The sequence below is a fragment of the Thunnus maccoyii genome, chromosome 16 (assembly GCF_910596095.1).
Source record: "Thunnus maccoyii chromosome 16, fThuMac1.1, whole genome shotgun sequence".
NCBI lineage: Eukaryota > Metazoa > Chordata > Actinopteri > Scombriformes > Scombridae > Thunnus > Thunnus maccoyii.
The window spans coordinates 27,602,721-27,623,318 of NC_056548.1; the positions used below are offsets into that span (position 1 = coordinate 27,602,721).

General features: G+C 40.4%; 1 protein-coding gene and 1 long non-coding RNA gene across 2 annotated transcripts; one reads left to right on the forward strand and one right to left on the reverse strand.

Moving 5' to 3' along the window:
• Positions 1 to 9,129: 9,129 nt before the first annotated feature.
• On the reverse strand, positions 9,130 to 14,001 carry si:dkey-87k14.1 (leucine-rich repeat transmembrane protein FLRT2). Its single transcript, XM_042388980.1, has 2 exons — positions 13,916 to 14,001; positions 9,130 to 12,238 (listed from the first exon to the last, which is right to left on the reverse strand). Exon 2 carries the CDS (start codon positions 11,786 to 11,788, stop codon positions 9,782 to 9,784), a length of 2,007 nt encoding a protein of 668 aa, XP_042244914.1. The 5' UTR covers positions 11,789 to 12,238; positions 13,916 to 14,001; the 3' UTR covers positions 9,130 to 9,781.
• Positions 14,002 to 17,985: 3,984 nt separating this feature from the next.
• On the forward strand, positions 17,986 to 20,364 carry LOC121881277. Its single transcript, XR_006091736.1, has 3 exons — positions 17,986 to 18,107; positions 18,288 to 20,117; positions 20,223 to 20,364. It is a non-coding gene; the product is annotated as an uncharacterized LOC121881277 (long non-coding RNA).
• The last annotated feature ends 234 nt before the right edge of the window (positions 20,365 to 20,598 follow it).

Genomic DNA, 20,598 nt, shown 5'->3' on the forward strand with positions numbered 1-20,598 from the left:
TACATCATATCATGACTGCTGTGTTAGCAAACTATAGTATAACTATACATTTACCTCTATGGTCTATTTATAACAGGTAAACCTTACTATTGACCAGTGACAGCTGGTTTAAATATAGCCCTGGTCCCAGATAGCTGACAGTAGACTGGCAATGCCACACCAACCAACAGTCAGATGCTTTTAAACTCCATCTAGGGGAAACCCTAGATGGAGTTTAATGATGTAGTGCACCCCACCCTTTGACCACTGTTCCTGACTTGTTCTGTCTATCTAAATCTTGCATTAATAAAACAATAAAAGTGACAGGTGAACTTTAAAGCCATAATTCAAATGTGACCCAAGAAAAAAAAAGGAAAAAAATTCTCCCAGTTCAACTCCCAACAGCTTTAGAAGAGCTATCACTTGTAAGATGCATGCCTCTGTGTGAATATGGACATCGAAAGAGTTACTGGTTTGCTGTAATCGTTCCGCCTCCACATAAAGGCTGTGAAGTGACTACACTGTAAGAAATGGGTCCACAAACTTGTTTGAGTTAAACAAATAAGATCTCAAATGGAACACATTCATAGGCAGACTCCACAAATAATATTTAATGATGAACGGTCAAACTGTTTGTGCATTGCAGTTACTTCATCTCACATACCAAAGAGCAGACAACGTTTTTAACAATGATCACAGAGACTGTTCTTCAACAGAATCAGTTGTATCAGCAATCATAGGTTCACATTACATGCTGAAGTGCCCAAATCTGATTTTTTGCCTCCAAGTGACTCAGATCAATTTTTTTCACGAAAGTGTGAAGAAACAAAATGTGATTTTCTCATATCAGATCTGGGCCACTTGCATATGTGGTCCTAGATCTGATTTATATCTGATCTCTGGATTTGCGATGGCTGCTAGAACAGTCAGGTCAGAATTCATGTGTTTTTTTAACACATCATTTCTCAGCACATATCGCCTTTCATCATCAAGTGTCCCCACCTCACAGCCTGGTAAATAATAAACATGTCACCTTCTCATTTTTATTCTCATCCTCATCATCTGTATTGTCTGCCGACTTCCACAACAAATAATCGTGGACATATATGCTAGCACAGCCATGTCATTCATGTTTATGATTTAACTGTCACACAAATTATCTTATTGTTGTTATTCTTGTACACATGCAGCTCAAAGTGTGTAAGCAGGAGGTCTGACTCTAACACAGATCACTGTTCACTTCCTGTTTCCGACTGCGAGCCAATAGTGTTTTGTTTTTTTAAGTCATTACCATGATCATCTCATAACCTTAACCTTGTGGTTATTATCGTACGATGACGAAGGTCCCCTAACTTACTGTTCTGTACTGTACAGCATGGATCAATGACACAACCAAAAACACAATGTAAGGGGAGGTTTGTGTATATTAACTGATGCAAGTTATCATAGTATTATGGGTAGTATTCTGAATAGCAGCTTGAGTCTACATCATTCTTAACTTGCTCTCTCAGGACCCTGAAGGTGGATCTCACATGAGTCCACCAGAGTTTTCAACTGGAACATCACTTAACATGGCGATTCCCTCGAGACAGAGCTATGTTCCTTTAAAAACCAGTGTAGAAGCCAACTTACAACAGCTGATATCTTGTCTTTCCGAAGTCCATCCCCATTGCAGAAGAGTCTTTGCCCCCTGTCAACAAATATAAAACCTGCAGCCAGACACCTGGGCGTAGTCTTCCATAGTGACCTTTCATTTGACAAGTCACAAGAGTCTTCCAAACGTGCTTCTTCCAACTGAGGAGGATCTCAAAAATCAGGTCTTTGCTTTTTTGTGCTAACCTTTGGAAGGTCATAAATGCCTTTATATCATCATGTCTGGCAAATGCAATTCTCTGTATTCAAGGTTAAGCCAAAAAAAAAAAAACAATCTCATGCCTGCAGCTAGAACAAAACGCAGCCACTCAACTTGTAACCCATTCAAAGAGACCAGCCATGTAACTCCTGACATCTTCTTAAAATGTCTCTTTTGTTCATCTTAGCTCAAGTTTTTATGTTTCCAGTTCCACAATGTTTAATGTGTTATGTTTTTACTGTTTTATCTTCTTTTATTGTATTTTGGATATTTTATTCTATTTTATTCTCTATACCTTTAATCATTGGATTTCATTTAATCGTGGCGTTGAATTGTATGCCAATTATATACCCATATTAGCTTCAACTGGGTGTATGTTTGCATAGAATGAGGACCTTGGATGTTGTCTGTTGACTGTTTTTTTTTACAGTGTGTGTATATATATATATATATATATATATATATATATATATATATATATATATTTCCAGCTTGTGACCCCTTAAAATAATATTGATTGATTTAAGGTCAGAAAAAATAAACAAATGTTTTCTCTTTTAATTGTGACCCTTCAAACTGAAAAGCTCTAATTGGTTCTGGTGCAAAACTGACATGACAATCAGCTGTTTATTTTGTCATTTTTAGCCATTATTTATGCCAGTTGTGATAATATTGTACTCACCAAAGTAATTGCTGAGATGTGGCAAAATGATGACATTAACAGAAATAAGTTCCAGAGTGCAAGGCACACCAGCAGTCAGACAGGTTGTGAACAAGCCAGCAGTTTAATCAGATTATCTAAACTGATTTCTTTGGAGGTAAAACTGAAGCTGAATACACCTGAAATTTTTCTAATAAACAGTATGAACACATCTACAACAAAACAAGTCAAAGATGAACTAAGGTCTTGATCTGTAAAGTGTGATGGATGTTTGCAAAGGACAGTTTGGATCATAATTTCACTGTTAAACTTTGTTTATTCTGTATAAGTTTGACTAACCTGGACCTTGACTCACCAGACGTCTTTTTAGTGATGTCACTGTGTTCTTAAATTTCAACAATTGATTTGGTGAGTAAAATGTTATTATTACTGATAGGAAGGTTGGCCATAACTACAAAAATGACACCAGATAAACTGGAACTATCTTTTAGCGCACTAACAATCCAAAAATAAAGATTTGATGGGAAGTTACAGTATTTTGCTGCTCTCTCTGCTGTCTTTTGTTCCTGCTTTGCCCTCCCCTCTGTATCTACTACAACATTTTATAGAAAGATCTAATGTCTGCTTCGCTGGCAAGAAATATGGATCTGTGGCCATGAGTAAGATTAAATACTGTTCAACGCAATTTATACAGAATAAAAAAGTCTGAGTAATTGGATCCTTTTGTCCCTGAGCCACTTTAACCAAGGAAGTGCAGTATCCTGTCACGGAACTGATCCATCATTTATACTCTTACTGTAATGTTAAAAATACATGTTTAACTCAATTTAGATGGGATGAAAAGAACAAGGGTTATCTTTATGTATTAGAAAATGTGGACTAAAGGGCTGAAATTACAACAGGGACTGCAAATACAATGCAGAACAATTCCAATCAAATCAAACTTCATACAAATCTAGTTCATATTTCAAAAAGACTGTGAGAGCTGCATTGTAGGATGAAGCTCTATGGTCATTTAAACCTCCTGATGTCTTAACATTCTGTATAGTCCCCTTGCCCTAAGGATAAAGAATTATCCACCCTTGCCACACCACAGCTTTATTATATTTTACACTGAGACCCAGAAACCAACCAGTGCTCCTGTACTGGAATCCTACCTGCCCTGGGTTATCACACTATGACCTTACTCTGACCTCCATGCAGGGAAACAATGCTCCTCAGCAAGAAATTATTTTATTTTGCTCCAAATGTGTGAAACTGAGTGAGGTGTGGGGGTGATGCTGGGCGTGCACACAGAAAATTTGGTTTTCTTGAGTGTAAGAACACATATTTTCTCTTTCTGTATGTGTATGTGTGTTCTTTATTATATTTTATATGGAATTATTATTATAACAAAGGTTCAGGAACAACATCAGCAACACGTCCCTCTTTCTCACTAAATTCAATCATCTGTGCCTCACTAATTCAATCATCCATGCATACCTAAATAAGCGTGTCTAACCCCTTTCTCTCCCGTTCATCTCAGTTCTCACGCGACCTACGACATGCTTGCATCGCAAACACTTACCTCCCGCCCGTGCTCCATGATCCACGTTCCTTGGCAACATACCACCCACGACTAGATCCAGCAGTACCAACGTGATATCTCCTTCACCACTACATCCACATGGAACCCTTCTCTTCCAGACGCCGCGCTTCTGATCAGCTGGGATCCAGACGCTCCACACGCATCCGAGCAATGGTCCACTCGGATGCAGCTCTTTTCCAAGCGATTAACATCTTCAACTGGATGTTTGCTCACCTCCAGCAAGCTCTCAAGGAGACAGTCGTCCCACTCCTACGAAACGATGATAAAGACAAACTTTCAAACTGCAGACTGTACTTCCATCAACCCTCTTGCCGGCAGCTCAAATCCTCCTGCTCTTCCGGGTTCATTATCTGCCGCCGGGCCCCCGCACACTGATGACGTCACAACGCCGCCTACTACAACAGAGCCTAGACTTTTTCAGCCCCGGCTGAAGGCCAGGCTGAACTCCAGATACAAATCCCGTTTCGCTGAACTGACAACAAAACCTGGTTCTTCCTACTCCTCTCTGCCTCCACCTCCACCACTGCTCCGGACAGCCGCTCACTTCTGGGTTCCCCGCCCAGCACCACCCGTACGCCGCACGTCGATAACGTCACAACGCAGCCAACTGCTTCAGCCCTCTCACAGGGCCAGGTCGTATGCTCCCTCTCTGTCTGATCTGTCTCGTGTTTTTCGTCTTTTCTCTCAACCCCGTGTCCGCAGGCTGCACAATCAACCCCCGCACATACATCCCCTCATCCTTTCCTCTTCCCTTCCTTCAGCTGCAGCTACCTCTATGCTTTCAGCTCCACCCGCTCCAGCAGCTCCTTCTTTTATGTTTCTTCCCTCAGCCACCTCCGGTCCAGCCGTTACTACAGCAACAGTTGCACCGAGCCACAGTGCTCCCTGATGGACCCACTCAGTTTCCTACTGTTCTATCCCTGTTCCCCTCCCTTCTCCAACACCCAAATGTTTTTTCTGTGTCTTCAGCACCCCCCGTCGCCAATCCCCTTGCTCCAGCCATCGTTAACACTGTGCCCACGAGCACTTTCACTCTGGCCTCCGCCACTCCACCCCTCCACGGCCTACAAAGCCAAGCTTTCCTGTTCTGCACAGCCTCCAGAGCAGGCATGAGCGGTCTTCCAGTCATCCTCGTTCATACAGCCTACTACATCGTCGTGGACCATAATAAACTAGAAATTTAAATCCTTGGCACCAGACTCAGATTCCCACTTGAAAGCCGGTCCCTCCATTTTCAGCATTCATGCCTCCCACGGTCTTTCGTTCCTTTCATTCAACGTCCTGACCCTCTCAAGCTTCACCACCTTCGCCCGTTCCATTCTCAAGATTAAATCTTCCACAATACACGTCTATGCCAGCCGAACTAACGTCTCCATAAAACTGTCCTCAGGGGCACCACACCTAGCCTTGTTTCACGCACACTCTGGCATGTTATCTTTAAGTCCGAACTACATCTTATGCCAAATGTTTGCCCCTCACTTTAGACTTCCTGGCCCACTACCAAACTCTCCGCACAGGCAACCTGTCTCCCCACATCGACAAAGTCAGTCCACATTCCCAACCGTACTCCAATGGCCAATTCTTCCGCAGTGGAGCCGCTTCAACCGCTTCCAAATAAGAAATCCCAGATCACCTGTTAAAATTAAATAAATAAATCTCGACCGCTAGTCTTCCCAAGATTCCATACCTACCTCAGCAACAAAGAGTCGGTTTTTACTTAGTCCAATGAAGTTAACTTTGGGGGACGATGAAGCAGAAACCTCATCGAGACATGTCTCCCATCCTGAGTCTCAACCCCCGGGTTCCTAGACGCTCCAGCCTCTTTGTGATTCCATTTGGTCGCCGGTCATCCCCATGCCATCGACCCCCTTCATCCCTCTCCTCGACCCCCATCCAGCTCACCATACACTATCCTCATCCAATCCTGAACCCTCTTGACAATACAAATAAATCTACTTTTTATATCGTTCAAATGGTGTGGTCTTTGTTAGTGAAAGTTGCTATAAACTCTGTATTAACACTTCAATTAATCTGTAAATGATTCTTATAAAAGACAACCTTTTTACCCTAATAGTGTAAAGCATTTGTTAAAATATAAGAATAGCAGTGATACCATTACTCTGGATAAGCCACAGACCTCATTGTCAACAGTTCTTTGGAGCTTTCTACAGATGAAAGAGTCCCAATGTGAACTGTTGACAGTGGATCATCCAGACTAACAGCTTTTGGAAATTCTGAAACACAGATGCCTAAAACCTGGACAAATACAACCAAAGTTTGAGCTTGAAAGTTAATTTTTGATCTTGGGAACAGTAGTTTGATATAGTAGATTTTTAAACATAACTCTTATTCTTACAATTTTGAGTGGCCATTCTGACTAATGGGTCATCCTGACCTCTGTTGTAGCGATTCAGGAAACACAGACTCTGGCAAAATAACATGTACTGGGACAAGCAGCATGAGCCTCCAAGAGCTCTCCAGATAAACTTCCATTTTACATAAATCACCCCAAATGCTCCTCTCTCAGTCCATCGTTAAGTAAACACACACAGGTGGCTCTTTAGATGACCTATTTCAACTAATAGCACAAGGATCTCTTTTGTCAAAAAAATAAATAAATTAGAATAAATTCAAAGGTAAAAATGGCTTGAAAAATCTTGTTTTTTTTCCAAATTAAGCCAACTGATAAAAGAGGCATTTGAAAAATATGAACAATAATCAAACCATGTGTTGTTCTTGCCAACAACAGCACTGATTTACAGTTAACACTGGCACCACTGAAAGCTGCACAAAAGAACATACTAGCCTGATGACAAAGGAAAATTTTTGAATGTTTGCAAGTTAACACTTGTTGTGAATTTTGACATTTTATTCTACAAATGGGTAATTTCTCCCAAATTACAAAAAAAATGTATTTACTCATTAACCTCTAATGTTATCTGGCCATACAGATACGGTAGTTTGGGTTTTATTTGTCTATCTGTTATTAAGATTTCTTCTTCTACCCCAATGCAATGGAGGTGAATTGAATTTAGTTGGTGGTGCTCACAGTGTCCTGGTTATTCTGGATAATCCACACTGTAATAAATTTTCATTGCACTACTTTCCACTGAGAAATATTATGAGAACTACTAACAATATGTTCTGTGGTGTGTTTCTGCACAGAGATGTTGCAGCTAAGGTTTTTTAATGACATTTTTAAATGCTGTGAGCACCACCAACTATATTCCAGTGGAGGAAGAAATCTCAGAGACAAGTATCTCAAAACCTGGACAAATAAAATCACAACTATCTGTATGGAGAGATACCACTTTCTGATTTGTTGGGGAACAATAGTTAAACAAGACATTGGCTATCAAGATTCCACAAGATTACTTCAGATATCAAGACAACTTGTAAAGTGCAAGATGGGAATACTTTTAACAAGAAACAAATGACAAACTTTATGATGGGCCTATCCTGCTCTCAAATTCACTGTCAGAGAGCCTCGTGTCTTTTGTGTTTAACTAGTATTTTACTAGTACAACCAAAACTAATGAGAAACATATATGAAAACCAAAAGTCAGATTATGATCTAGACAATGTTACTATATTGCTAGAGCCTGACCAATTAATCAGCTGGGACAATATATCAGCCAATATTGACTTAAATGATTTATTAAAGGTATCTGATTTAATGTAGTACAATAAGTGACAAGAAATGTCAAAGAAATGTGTAAGATAGTTTGAGAGCACTGACAAGTTTATTTTTTCAACTGTAGTGCTCTGCTCACTGTGTCTCAGTCACAGTGTTTTATTGATTATGATTCTTATCAAAACAGCTTGTTTGTATCATGTGTTTATGAAAAAAACAGATATATTGGCTGGTATAACGTTATCTGATTTTAAATACTGATATTAGTATTGGCCTTAAAAATTCAGTATTGGTCTGTCAATCCGTATAGTTATTTCAAAGAAATTCAGTTTGGCTTGTTCTGTTACTGGTTCCCCCACTACTTAAATGATTGATAGAAATCTAATCAGTTTACTTTGAGGGTGCATGAATCTTACATTGAAAGGAAGAGTTTGAGAATCACTGCACTAGTGAGAAAATATATTTTTTTGTGAATTGGGTGAAATGACCCTTAATGTGAAATAAACATGCAGTATGTTTGCTTCATGCATCTGTCCTCATGTGCTTCATATAACTGGCTCCACTCCTATGAGGCTGTGGCCCCCACATGAAATCCCTCATTAAAAATGTTGCAGATACAGCCCTGCAACCTGCGTTGACAGCTTCAGACAATATAATATAATGTTTTTATGCAATAACAGTTTTGAATCTGTGACTTGAAACACTTTACAGGTCATTTAGCACTATTTTAATTCCTCATCTAGGTATGACATTACCTAATGTGCCACAAATTTAGGTTATTGTTTGACATCACTGGCTGGAAGTTCTCATATGTATGCCCTTAGTCCCATACAATTCAGCAGTGAGGCTGCTTTCATATAGCTTGGTGTTAAACAGGTTTTGAGTGCAATCCATTTGTGGCTTTTGAGCTTTTACCAGTCATCCCCAAAGGACTCTTCCCTCTCCAAACAGACCTCTGTTACTATCACACTGAACTCTTCTACATACTTTTAGACAGTGACAATTCTGGGACAGATCATGAGGAGTAAGTTCAATTTTAAGATATGTTTTAATTAAATGTGTAATGAGGTAAATAAATAATCAAGAGCAAGAGGTTTCATCAACAATAATTCCAATTGAATGTATATACAGTACACCTTTTGTGCAAAAACATGGATTCAAAAGACATTTTAAGCTGATAACTTCAAGGCACATATATATATACTGTTTTACCATAATATTATTTTTGCTGAAAAAAAAGGGAAATTGTTGGTTTTTAATGGGTTCAACATACAGTAGATGGTAGATGTGCTTTTTTGCTGCTTACTTTGTGACACCCACCATCAAACACAGCCAGCACAAAGAACATGACCCCTTTACAGTGGTAATGTATTAATCTCGAAAAGCAGGTGAAAACACTGCAGCCTGCCACTTTCTGTGAATGTGTAATGAGTGTGACCTTTAAATTTCCTTTTTGAAGTAGAGAGAAATTCCGTTTGCATAAAAATATGTCCTCTTCCTAGAGCAGGAATCTAATAATTTGCCTCTCTATTGAGTGTAGCTGCAATTAAAGAAATGTGCCATATTACTGTGATGACTTGATTAAAAACAGTCACACTGTTTTCACATTGAAAACTGTTGTGGACTGTATGATTTCAAGAAAAATATGCCCTCTAGTGGTGAAAGTAGCTGATTTGTGCCTGTCTCTTTTCTTCTCTCTCTCATACATGAGTTCACTAGCTGGTTTCAGTCCTCTCATGGTGTACTACAGCTACAGTGTGGATCCTGTACCTGTTATGGTCACAGTATACAATGAAATCATTCACTATTACTGAAAATCAAAGTGAGACCCAGCCTTAATACTTAGAAATAAATGAATCCTGATTGTACATGTCAACTCAAACAGCACAACTCCAGAAACCAATAACTTATAAATCCAAAGTTGTTATATAAAAGATATCGTCCAGCCAGTTGTATAAATTACATTTCTTGAAGACACAGGGGTTTCAAATAATATTAACACTGTACAGTGTCCAGTAAAGTGTGGGTAGTTGTCAGTAAAAATGCTCCTGATGCTCTCTAAAACCATCATGTGCGACAAAAGTCTGCATCTTGAACATTGTTCTTGCAGTAGACTGTGCTGTTGTTCCCCAGGGGGCAGTCCCGGAAGCCGATGCCACCATTAGGGGTGTAAATAGGCTGAATGCGGAAATCTCCCTTGAGGAGCTGCTCGTTGTTGAGTGAGACTATCTGAAAGCTGGTCTCAGTCATTTCCAGGATGGAATTATCCTTTTTTGTGCCTGCTTCACAATAGTCATCTTTTCTCCGACCACGATTGTATTTCCACTTGGTGGAGGACTTGGAGCGGCTCTTCTTGTGCATATGCCAGCAGAAGATGCTGAGGAGTATGACCAGGACGACAATCACAGCCCCACCGATCAGCCCAGCCAGCAAGAAAGGTGAGCTGGGTTCTTGTTGCGTGGCCTGCTCCGGCCCTGATGGTCTTTTGTTGTTATCAGGGCTGAAAGAGGCCGGTGTGGTCATGGCCTCTGTGCACACTGTATCATCTTTGGGCCGGTAATTATTGAATGCATCTAAGGGAATGACACAGATCCGATAGGTGGACTTTGGCTCAAGGTTAGCCAGTCGGATACCCCGGTGATCCCCACCCACTATCCTCTCCCTCACTGTGTCCCCTGTCAGACTGGGCCCCATCCTGGCCCAGGTCACCTTGTAGGCAGTGACTGGAAAGGCAGCCACCCAGCTGACATGGATAGCTGAGCCATTCAAGATGGCAAATGTGACCTGAAGAGTCTCCCTTCGGGGATCCAGAGGTCGCTTAGTCCTCAACCCCCCCTCTCTGGTTGTATAGACAGGGTAGAGGGTGGGTAATGTGGGGAAAGGTTGCCTTGAGGAGGGGGAAACATACTGGGAGTCTGTAGAAGATGAAAAGGATGGGACCAGTGCAGTGTCAGCTGTTGAAGTGGACAACGGTGCTGTTGCTGTGCTCTGCGGGCACTGGACCAGCTCAGCACTCAGCTCCCTGATCACCATACCTCGGAACTTTTCAGGTTTATGGCACATGAAGCCGCGCACATTGAGCGAGGCTGGCAGAGATTTAAGCCATGACACCACCCATTTGATGCTGCAGTCACACAGCCAAAGGTTGTTCCGAACAGTGAGCTGTCTGAGACTGACGAGGCCATCAAAGACCCCCTGTGTCAGCGACTGCAGCTGGTTGCTAGAAATATCCAGTCTCTCCAGCTTGTGCAATCCTGAGAATGCCCTGATAGGGATCCGGTTTATCTGATTTTCCTGAAAGTTTAACTTGACGAGCACCTCCCCTGGGAGGAATGGGGGCGGGTATGTGAGTGAGTTGCGGGCCAGGGAGAGCTCTCTCAGGATGGCCAGGTCCTGGAAGGTCCCTGGTGCAATCCCTTCATCTGTCAACAGGTTTCCATCCAACAGGAGACGCTCCAGCCGAGTGACATTCCTAAATGCTTCCTCTGCGATGACTGCGATCCGGTTCTCATCCAATCGCAACTCTTTTAGATCATCTGGAAGACCAATAGGCACACTGCTCAGGTGGTTTTTGGTGAGGAAGAGCATCTTCAGGCTCACGGCCTCACGGAAGGCCCCTTCCTCGACCCCTACAGTAGAAATGGAGTTATCATCCAAATGCAGCTCCTCCAGCCAAAGAAGCTGGGCTAGAGCTGCTCTGGAGATGGTCTGAATGTTGTTCTCTTGCAGATGGAGAACCCTTACATTTTTGGGCAGGTTGATGGGGAATTCATCCAGCTGGTTGCCATAGAGATACACAGTTTCCACAGATGCCACATGATGGAGCTCCAAAGGGAAACCAGCATTATTGATTTGGTTGTTATGGAGGTAAAGGGTCTTATAACCCTCACCAATTCCCAGAGGCACTGAGGTCAGGCTCCGCTCGTTGCAGTAAACAAAGGTGCGATCACAACGGCACTCCTCGGGACAGTTGGAAGCCCGGGAGAACTGCAGGTGAAGGCCTAACAGTATGGGTATCCACGGCCTTATGAAGGAGGCCAAGTCCTTATTCCATAGACGCCACTGTATCTCCATTTCAAAAGTATCAGGAAAAATACAGAAATCACATCAAAGAAAAAACAATAAGAAATTGGGACTCGAAAAATCCAACAGAACAGTCATTAGATTTTGGCCACATGTACAGCCTGGTGCTGAAGAAGGTCTTGAGTAATCCCTTGGTAATTAGTTGTCCTAAGCTTCCCAACATAAGAGCAATGGTCTCATTAAGCAATATGATTCCTTCACCAGCCACTGTCCATAATTAAGCTGGGAGACATTAATAAAGTTCATCACATTTTCACCCTCTCTACTCTTTTACCAGTGGGAAGAGCTTTCCTAAGCAATCGATGCTGACAGAGCCATGTACAATACACTGGAGGGTTATCATTGGATGTCCTCTTCTTGCTTCCTTTCTCTTTCACGTTAAAAACCGCTGGTCCCAGAACAATGAAGCTTCTCTCAGACTTGACCTTTGGATCCTGAAACCTGTTGCAAAAGAAGAATAATAAGAAAATCAGTCTTTGCCCCCCCTAAAAATGCATGCTTTCCACCAAAAACCAAAGGAGTTTTCTTTCCTTTCTATCCCACAAATGCAAAGTGAGGCATTGTAAATTGGGAGAGCAGAGCAGTGTGCATACAAATGACTTACAGATCTGTTACATATTCCTTAGACACACAGCTGGAAGAAAATGATATTTGAAAAGATACAGAGAGCAGAGGTGTGGTAAAATGTCAGGAAAAACAAGATTAAAAATTCCAAGTCAGTGTGCAGATTACAAACATGAGCTCTAATCTTAAATGAAAACATATACTAAGCGGATTCAAACTTTTTTCCCCCCCCTTCCCGAGTTGATAACCACAAACGTGAACAAACTCACAAAAAGAACATTTAAAAAGATGGACAAATTCAAAGGATTAAAACATGTCAGCCAAAAGCATTTTGCAAGCAATGAGGTGTGAAGTGAGCTGGTGAAGGAGACGACTGGCTCACTGATGAGCACCATGAATCTGTTACCCAGGCAGTTCACCCCTGATGGATAGTGCCCTGCCCCACGGCACACAGGAAAAGTCATCCTCAGGGGGGGAATTATCAAGAGGTGAAAGAAGGGACATCAGATATCAGTACTTGCTACAAAGCCAAATATTTGCCCTTAATTAACGCTAAATTAGACTAATCTTTTGCATTCTTCTTCACCCTTCTTTTGATTCATTAAGTTTTGCTGCTGTGCTGGAAGAGAGGAGGAGTCCTGGATAGTGATGAACGCAACCTGTCAGCAGAGATAAGATGAGACAAATTCCTTGCACGGGGACACAACTAAGATCGATGTGGGCCTCTCGCAATGAGGAGGTGCAGAGGTGCTACTGTGTGCACAAGGTCATATGATTTAAATAAAGTGGAGCAATTTCCTTGTCCACAGCAATGGTATTAGTTGGCACACACACAAAAGCCTCATTATTTAGCTGAAATCAGGAAAACATTGATAAAATAAAACTCCCTATACTGCTGCACTTAACAATCCAATAGTCCCTGCATAGGAAGTGATGATAATGTATTATTAGTGATTGTTATCTGGGTGGTAGTGATGATTAATAAAATGGCACCAGGCAGCAGCAGCCAATTGACAGATTGCATTGATTTGTGGCCAAGGCAGTTCAATAGTTATGTAATGTTCCTTGGGGGGCCAAACAAGGCATCAAACTGAGTCCAATTATGGTGACCTGACCTTATCAGGGTCTTTGGCATCAATTCTATGACATATATATTCATGAGCCCCTATAAAAAGTTGTCTACAGACAGCCTTTGTTGTTGAGCAGCGCTGTCCCAGTTTGGAGAATAATCTGGCGGGTAGTTCATTTGGATTGCTCTGAGAGAGCGCGCCGTCTTTTTTGCTTTTACACCTAATGGAAATGAAGTGGATGATGGCATTTATTAAAGAAATGAATAAAATAGAGTTTTGAGAATGCCTAATAACTGTTAAATAAATACTTAAATTTGTAAAAATCTGTCTGTAAATGCTGATTCTGATAATTATTTTTAAAAGAGTAAAAGGAAAAACCTCAGTTTTTGCAGAAGGGAAAAGATGTGGAATTTTAGTGGGAAAAGAAATATAATTATATTTGATTGATATTTGACAAACCTAATTGTTTTTTCGTCTTTCTTACCTTTAGGAAAGCAGAAAGTCTTGCTGCTGCACATAAAGCCAGTCTGCTGGTCTCTCCGCAGACTGCTGCGCTCACACCGGGCACAGAGTCCGCATCCTGCCCGCTGCGTCCGCTCTCCGCTCCCGCTGCGGAGCAGGACTGGTCTCACTTGGTTTGCCGGCGGAGAACTGGGGCATTATGCTGAATGTGCCAAGTCCTGACCAAAGCAGCCAGGAAGGAAAGGAAGTTCAGGTCATCCGTGGTCTGCTCCGCATCTTCTCCACGCCTCCTCAAAACACAACCCGACAGCCCGTGACTCCTGGCCCGCCGCGCTGTTCCGGAGCTGTCGGTGAAGTTCCTCCGCAAGCTTCAGAGGAAGAGAAGGGGACATGAAGCAGAGGGGAGAGGAGAGTTAGAGGTTCCCGGGCCGACACCCGCCGCTCCACCGATAGCAACCAGGGATATGAAGTCCATAGTCTGCTGTTCTAAAGACTGCCTGGTTCCTCCTGGAGCCCCAAGACTCACTCTATCTCTGTTAACGCGCGCTCTCTCTCTCACTCTCTCTCTCTCACTCTCTCTCTCTCTCTCCCTCTCTCATTTCTACTCATACACCCTCTTTCTCTCCCTCTGTCCTATCCTTACATGCTCCTTTATTTCTCTCTCTCTCTCTTCTCTCTCACTTAAGGACGTGTGTGTGAACGCTTTAACTATATAAAACGCTACATTTATACTTTAACAAATAAAAAATATATATATTTATTTCCCTATATGAATGAATTTAACCCATAACACAATGACATATAGACATGCATTAATGGGGAGAGTAGTTAAAAACCAATCTAAATAGTGACAAATAATTGCCATATGAGGGTTTATATTCCTCAAGTTCTTCTATTTTGTATTATCTTCTATTAAACTTATCACTTATATGTACAAGCTTAAATGTTGTTAGCCAACCACCCTGCCTCGGGTTTGTTGAAAGTTAATAAAATATTTGATTAAACACAAATTTGTTTAAGAATATGCACAATACAACTGAAATATTGAATGTATTAAATGGATTTTGAAACAGGGCCACTCTAAAAAACAGAGCTTCAGGATTAAGAAAAAATATCAGAGCACCATATGGGCTTTCAGTATTTACTGTGTTGTTGTGGTTCATAACACAAATGAATCATATTACCACAAAGTAACACTCAGATCACTTTGGGCCTTCAGGTTATGGGGCTTTGTGTGATACAGTTTAATAACTTGTTTTAATGTTTATTTAACCACTCTGTTTCTCTTTTTGTGTATTGTTCTATCATATATGTTGCATAATGTGTCAGTATTTAAAAGGTTATTTTATTTGTTTAAAAGTCTGATGCTTGTAACATGTCTACTCTTTGTCTTTCCACATCTTTTACATATGCTATTGACAAATTTAAAGTAAATGCATAAAGACAGACAGACATATAATTTAAGGATATTTCCATCTCATTACTAACATATTAGAAAAATCAGCCTTTGAAGGAGGGCATGGTGAGTTAGTGGAGGAGTCATTACTAAGCAGCCCAGCATGGGGTACACATGGTATGATAATTTAACTTAAAGCCTTCAGTTCATTGTCCAGACTTCTGCATTAAGTTATGTTTTATATTATGGTTCAGCAATGACTGAATAAGATTTTTTTTTCTGCACATAAAAATGTTGCACATAAAAGTCTTTTTGGATAAATTATATACCTCTGTTTGAATTTGAAATATCTTTTTAAACATGCAAAAGTGATTTTTTTTTCTTCCAGAAATAAAGTCATAATATCTCAGTTAGTCAGGAGTTTTCCTCTGCCTGATGTCTCTATCCTGCTCTCACTGCAGTTTCAGAACTGCCCTATGTGTCACCAACTCTCGCAAAAGATGAACAGAAAAGCCACTGACGTGTCCAAACAGTGTTTGGGTTTGTGCAGACTATATATTTCCTGGGGCAAAGAGACATTTTTGTGCTTTGAGGCAGTGTATTCCCTTTAATGAAGGACTTCTGTTTGGAGGCGGATTCTTTGCAGGAAATTCAGACTCAAACATCCAGCAGGGTGATGAAACGAAACGAAGAAGAGTGAACGGCTGCTACACAATGTTGTTTGAATTAAATGAATGCATTGCTTAACATCTGACCTGTCGCTGCTTTGCCCAGATGAGTTTTCTTTCTTCAGACATGTTCAAACGTCCAGACAGACACAAAAAACATGGAGACTTAAAACACAAGCTGTGTTCATAGAACCTTTGCTCTGCACTCCACACCGAGCTGAAGACTTTACATAAAGAAAACATCAGTGTACTGCAGAACACACTGCTCTTCAAATAACTGCTAACCTTCAACCATGCTCTCAGTATTACGCACACACACACACACACACACACACATACATACACAGTCTGTGGTTTTATTCATATCCTCTATTCACAACTCTCGGTTCAAACGCTCACTGCCAAACACCACATCTGCTGCAGCCTCTTGCCACTCCAATCTATTAAATTAAAATTCAGGCTAAATCTGTCTGAAGCTTATCAGAGTGTATGTGGAGTCCGTGGCTAGCATGACGATGTTGGTTTAGCCCCACTTGTTTGTGTTGTCACTGTAATCTGGCTGGTTGTGTGTGTAAACTCGCAGCGACCTGGACAGCTGCTCAGAGGGTTTAGTGCAGGAGTTTGGGAGAAATGGATTACCTGGATATGTGACTGATTGTAGGGATCTGTTTACAAAACAGAGAGATGACTGGGGGGAATCAACTTTGTTTAGTTTAATCACTTAAACACACAATTTGATACGACTATATCAAACTATATCAAACATTTTTTTATAAGATGGCAATTACTAGTACTATCAACAGCATTCGTAAGTAGCTTAGAAATCATACAATTTTGTCCAAGATCGCTGTACATATTTTGAATCTCAACTGAGAAATGCTCAGATGAGCCAACTTCTAAAGCTGCGCTAATCAATATTTTTAGTAAAAAAGTTTTTCTACTACTTTTTTGGTTCAGTCTCACTGTTCTCATTAAGTGTCTCTAACAAATCCACTGTACACTACCTGCTCAGCACCAAACAGCAGACACACAGAATTACTAGCTGCTGAACATGGTGGAGCATTTAAGATCAATAAGCCAAGTCTTTATTGATCCCCCGGGGAGATACAATGTAATATAATATATATCTATGGCTGTAATAATATAGTAATAATATACGAAATGTAATTTAGCATTTTACAATGGCATAGAATAAATTGATTAATGTAGCTTTAAAGCTAAAGTCTTCTACTTTCTTCTAATTTAAATATCAATAAGTAAATATATATCATTTGATGCATAGTGGAGTGATATTAAACATTAAAGCAAGATGCACATTTGGTTGAACTTGTCTATGTGCAGGACTGTGGCTTCCATAGAGGTGATGTTCAGTGAAGTCATCAGAAAAAAAAGAACATAAAAAGGGATTTAGTTTTTCTCCATCAGAAAAGGCTTTGAGACAACCTGAAGAGCATCACATACTGAAGGGAGATTACATTTACAGACATACATTTACAGATGTTCATATAATTGCGTAGCCGTTAACAAAACAATCTGCAGTCAAGGCCCATTTACTCGCTTGTAGATGAGAAGATAAGAGCTTAGAATAATGGAACATTTAAACACCAATATTTCGAATGACTACGGAGAAAAACTTCATCTGAAGTCTGTGTTATTAGATGGAAAACTCTAGAACAAGTATATAAGTGGATGATTGGGTGCTACTGGGGGGGATTTGTTCTCATGACCTCAGTATTTCTAAAATCCTGGCTACAGCCTGGTCTACGTATGTGCTGCTTGTTTTTTGTTCCTGGGTAGTAAGTGCTATTTCCTAATTGCTTATACCTAAAAAGTACAGAAAATGGCTATTATTCCCTTCAAACTTAGCTTCTGTGACCAGGACAGTGATATTTTGAAATTTATTTTCCACAGCATTTCAGGTAGATTCAGTGCTGAGTAGCTGACATAGAACTTTCTAGAACTTTTCAGAATGTTCAAGAACTTTCTAGAATGTTCTAGAACATCAGTAGAACTTGTTACAACTCCAGTAATATAAGACATAAATACAGGGGCCATAAGCCCATCACTTCAGTTTAGTTCTAGCTGCCTTAGTGGATACATATATGCATTTTCTGACCAGGATATGCTGGACTTTGAGCACTGCTACCAAGGTGTGTATAACAACATGATGGGAGACTATATTTGGGGGCTGATTTGTGAAAGTGATTTACAGTATAATCATAAAACTAAAAAAAAAACAACTCACTTCTAAATCATTTGTGTCACTTTTGTATAATTTAGGAATAAATACATGTTAATTTTGATTTATATATTGTTTTTCTCTGATTTAGTGTTAACGAAAATGTGCAAATTCACCTCTTTTCCCACTGGAAAAAGGTAAATATCAAAATATCATAGTCCAGGTCACAAAAGCAAAGTCTGAAGGGGATAGCCATTTTCTTTAGGCAGAAGTTATTAAAAAATAACACTTATTACAAAGGAACTAAAATTGTGTTTCATGGTGAAATCACTGTCAGTGCTCTAGATAACAGCTTGCTACCTGCCAATAAAGCCAGTTGCACAACAACTGTTCTCCACCACTTTGAACCTCACACACTTTAAAATGAACAGCAGAATGTGAGTGGTGGATAAACTTTTCACCCTTTTCAAAGTTTGATTCAAATAACTGGCAAACTCATTAACATGTGAAAGCAGTTTATCAGTTATTACCCTAACATGATTTGTCTCCAACAAACATGAAATAACATTGAAGTCAGTGTAAACTACTTGAGCTGCAGCTATCAGCCACATTGTTGCGATAGATGATTATCCAAAAACAAATCAACCATCCAAGCCAAAAGCTGGCTAATTGATTTCTGGGTCCAGGTAGCCTAGTGAGACACAGTAGGAGCAATGTTCTGATTACAGCATCTAGTCAACAACAACCCCGCTGCTGCACTGACTGACAGACACAAAAATGAGAACCCTGATGCTACAAAATGCCCAAATGCTCATAACACTTTTCTACAAGTGTGTGTTATTGATTTCCTGCTAAGAGATGTGATGACCAAAATACCAGACCTCCACTGCAAAACACACAGACCCGATGCCTGAGCAGGGATCTATGATCTCTGTTCATCAAACAATGACTACAAGTTTTCTTTTCTATGGTGTAATATGCAGCATGTTTTACTACCACCCTATTCATTAATTCAATTATATATGTTTATAACTTGTCTGACTGCTTGTGTTTCTTGATCTGTCATGTCATTGTGTTCCCAGATCTAAGCATCTAACTCGGTGAGTACAGTGTTGTCACAACTGATAGAAATGATGGACAAAACTATGAAAATAAGACTCCTGTTGTACTTTCCCTTCATTAGATTAGTCAGTTGAGATACATTTGTTTTTGATAATCCAATCATCATGGTTACATGGTTCTGAAATGTGTCGATTTGCTGTTTGTCATTTTGCTGTAAATTAAATACCTTTTGCCTGCGGTGTTTTAGAGCTAAATGCTAATGGCAGCAATAACAATGTTAACATTCTGCTGTTCAGCAGATATAGCTTTTGCAGGTATTGTAAGTATCGGACAATGTAAAATGTATATTGACTTGATGGTGGCGCTGGTGGAAAAGTCAGCAGATCACCAAGTTATTATACAGTAATTCATTCTAAGAGGTACATGTAGATATTTCAGACTGGACCAAAGTGATGATCTGAACACTGCCAACCCTTGCGGTGCTACAAATAATCAATAAATAATGACATTTTTAATTAGCTACAGCCATACCATCATGAGCATGCCAACCTGATGACTGTTCAATTTTTTGGGTCATTAGGATGTATTCATTGCATCACATTTATTTATTTATTGCAGGTAGGGTTACTCATCCCTACATACATCTTTGGCACACAATCAGCCAGATGCAGGACCAACCCACAGTATTAAGATAGTAGTAGTACACAGGATTTAACCATTAGTCCTTGACAGAGAGTATTCACTTTGTCAAATTAAAACACCTCTCAAGGCTTTGACTCTCTTCTTGACCCCTCTGAGTGTAGCTTTGATAAAACATACCACTCTGACCCTTAGATGCACACAAAGAAGCCTTTGGCTATTTTTGCTGCCTGTTCTGAATGGTGATTCCTATAACCTGACTGCTTTGTTGAAGCCCCAGGTGAGGATATGCCTGTAATAGCTAATTTCCCGGAAACACAGCGTCAACCTGATTCATTTTTCATCCACTACATACTCATAATTTGTCTATCATGTATTGTTGTAGACATCCATCGGATCCTGCATCGCGCCTCGACCTCTGAGCACACAGCACCGTTGCTTTGCCTCTGCATCTTTTACTATTAATAAAGGAGCAGATCGCAGACAGACAGACAGCACCGGAGACGACAACAAAGAGGTTTTTGTCAGGACTTGGGGGGGGGGGGGTGACAGGCGGTTCAATCAGTGTCGGGTTTCTTTAATGAGGATAAGGCTCAGTCAGGGGTGGATTATCAAGCAAGGAAAAAAAAGCCCTCAATCTTCCATCTGTTTGGATAATGTTTTCAGGGAGGAGAACGACAGAAAAAGTTCAAGATGACGCCTAGAGAAAACCATTTCCACATTTTCTGTTATCACTAGCTGAATTTAAAAGTATTTAATTA

Bases quoted from the DNA above. Each gene is read 5' to 3' on its own strand.
- si:dkey-87k14.1 (XM_042388980.1), bottom strand. From the start codon at position 11,788: ATGGAGATACAGTGGCGTCTATGGAATAAGGACTTGGCCTCCTTCATA.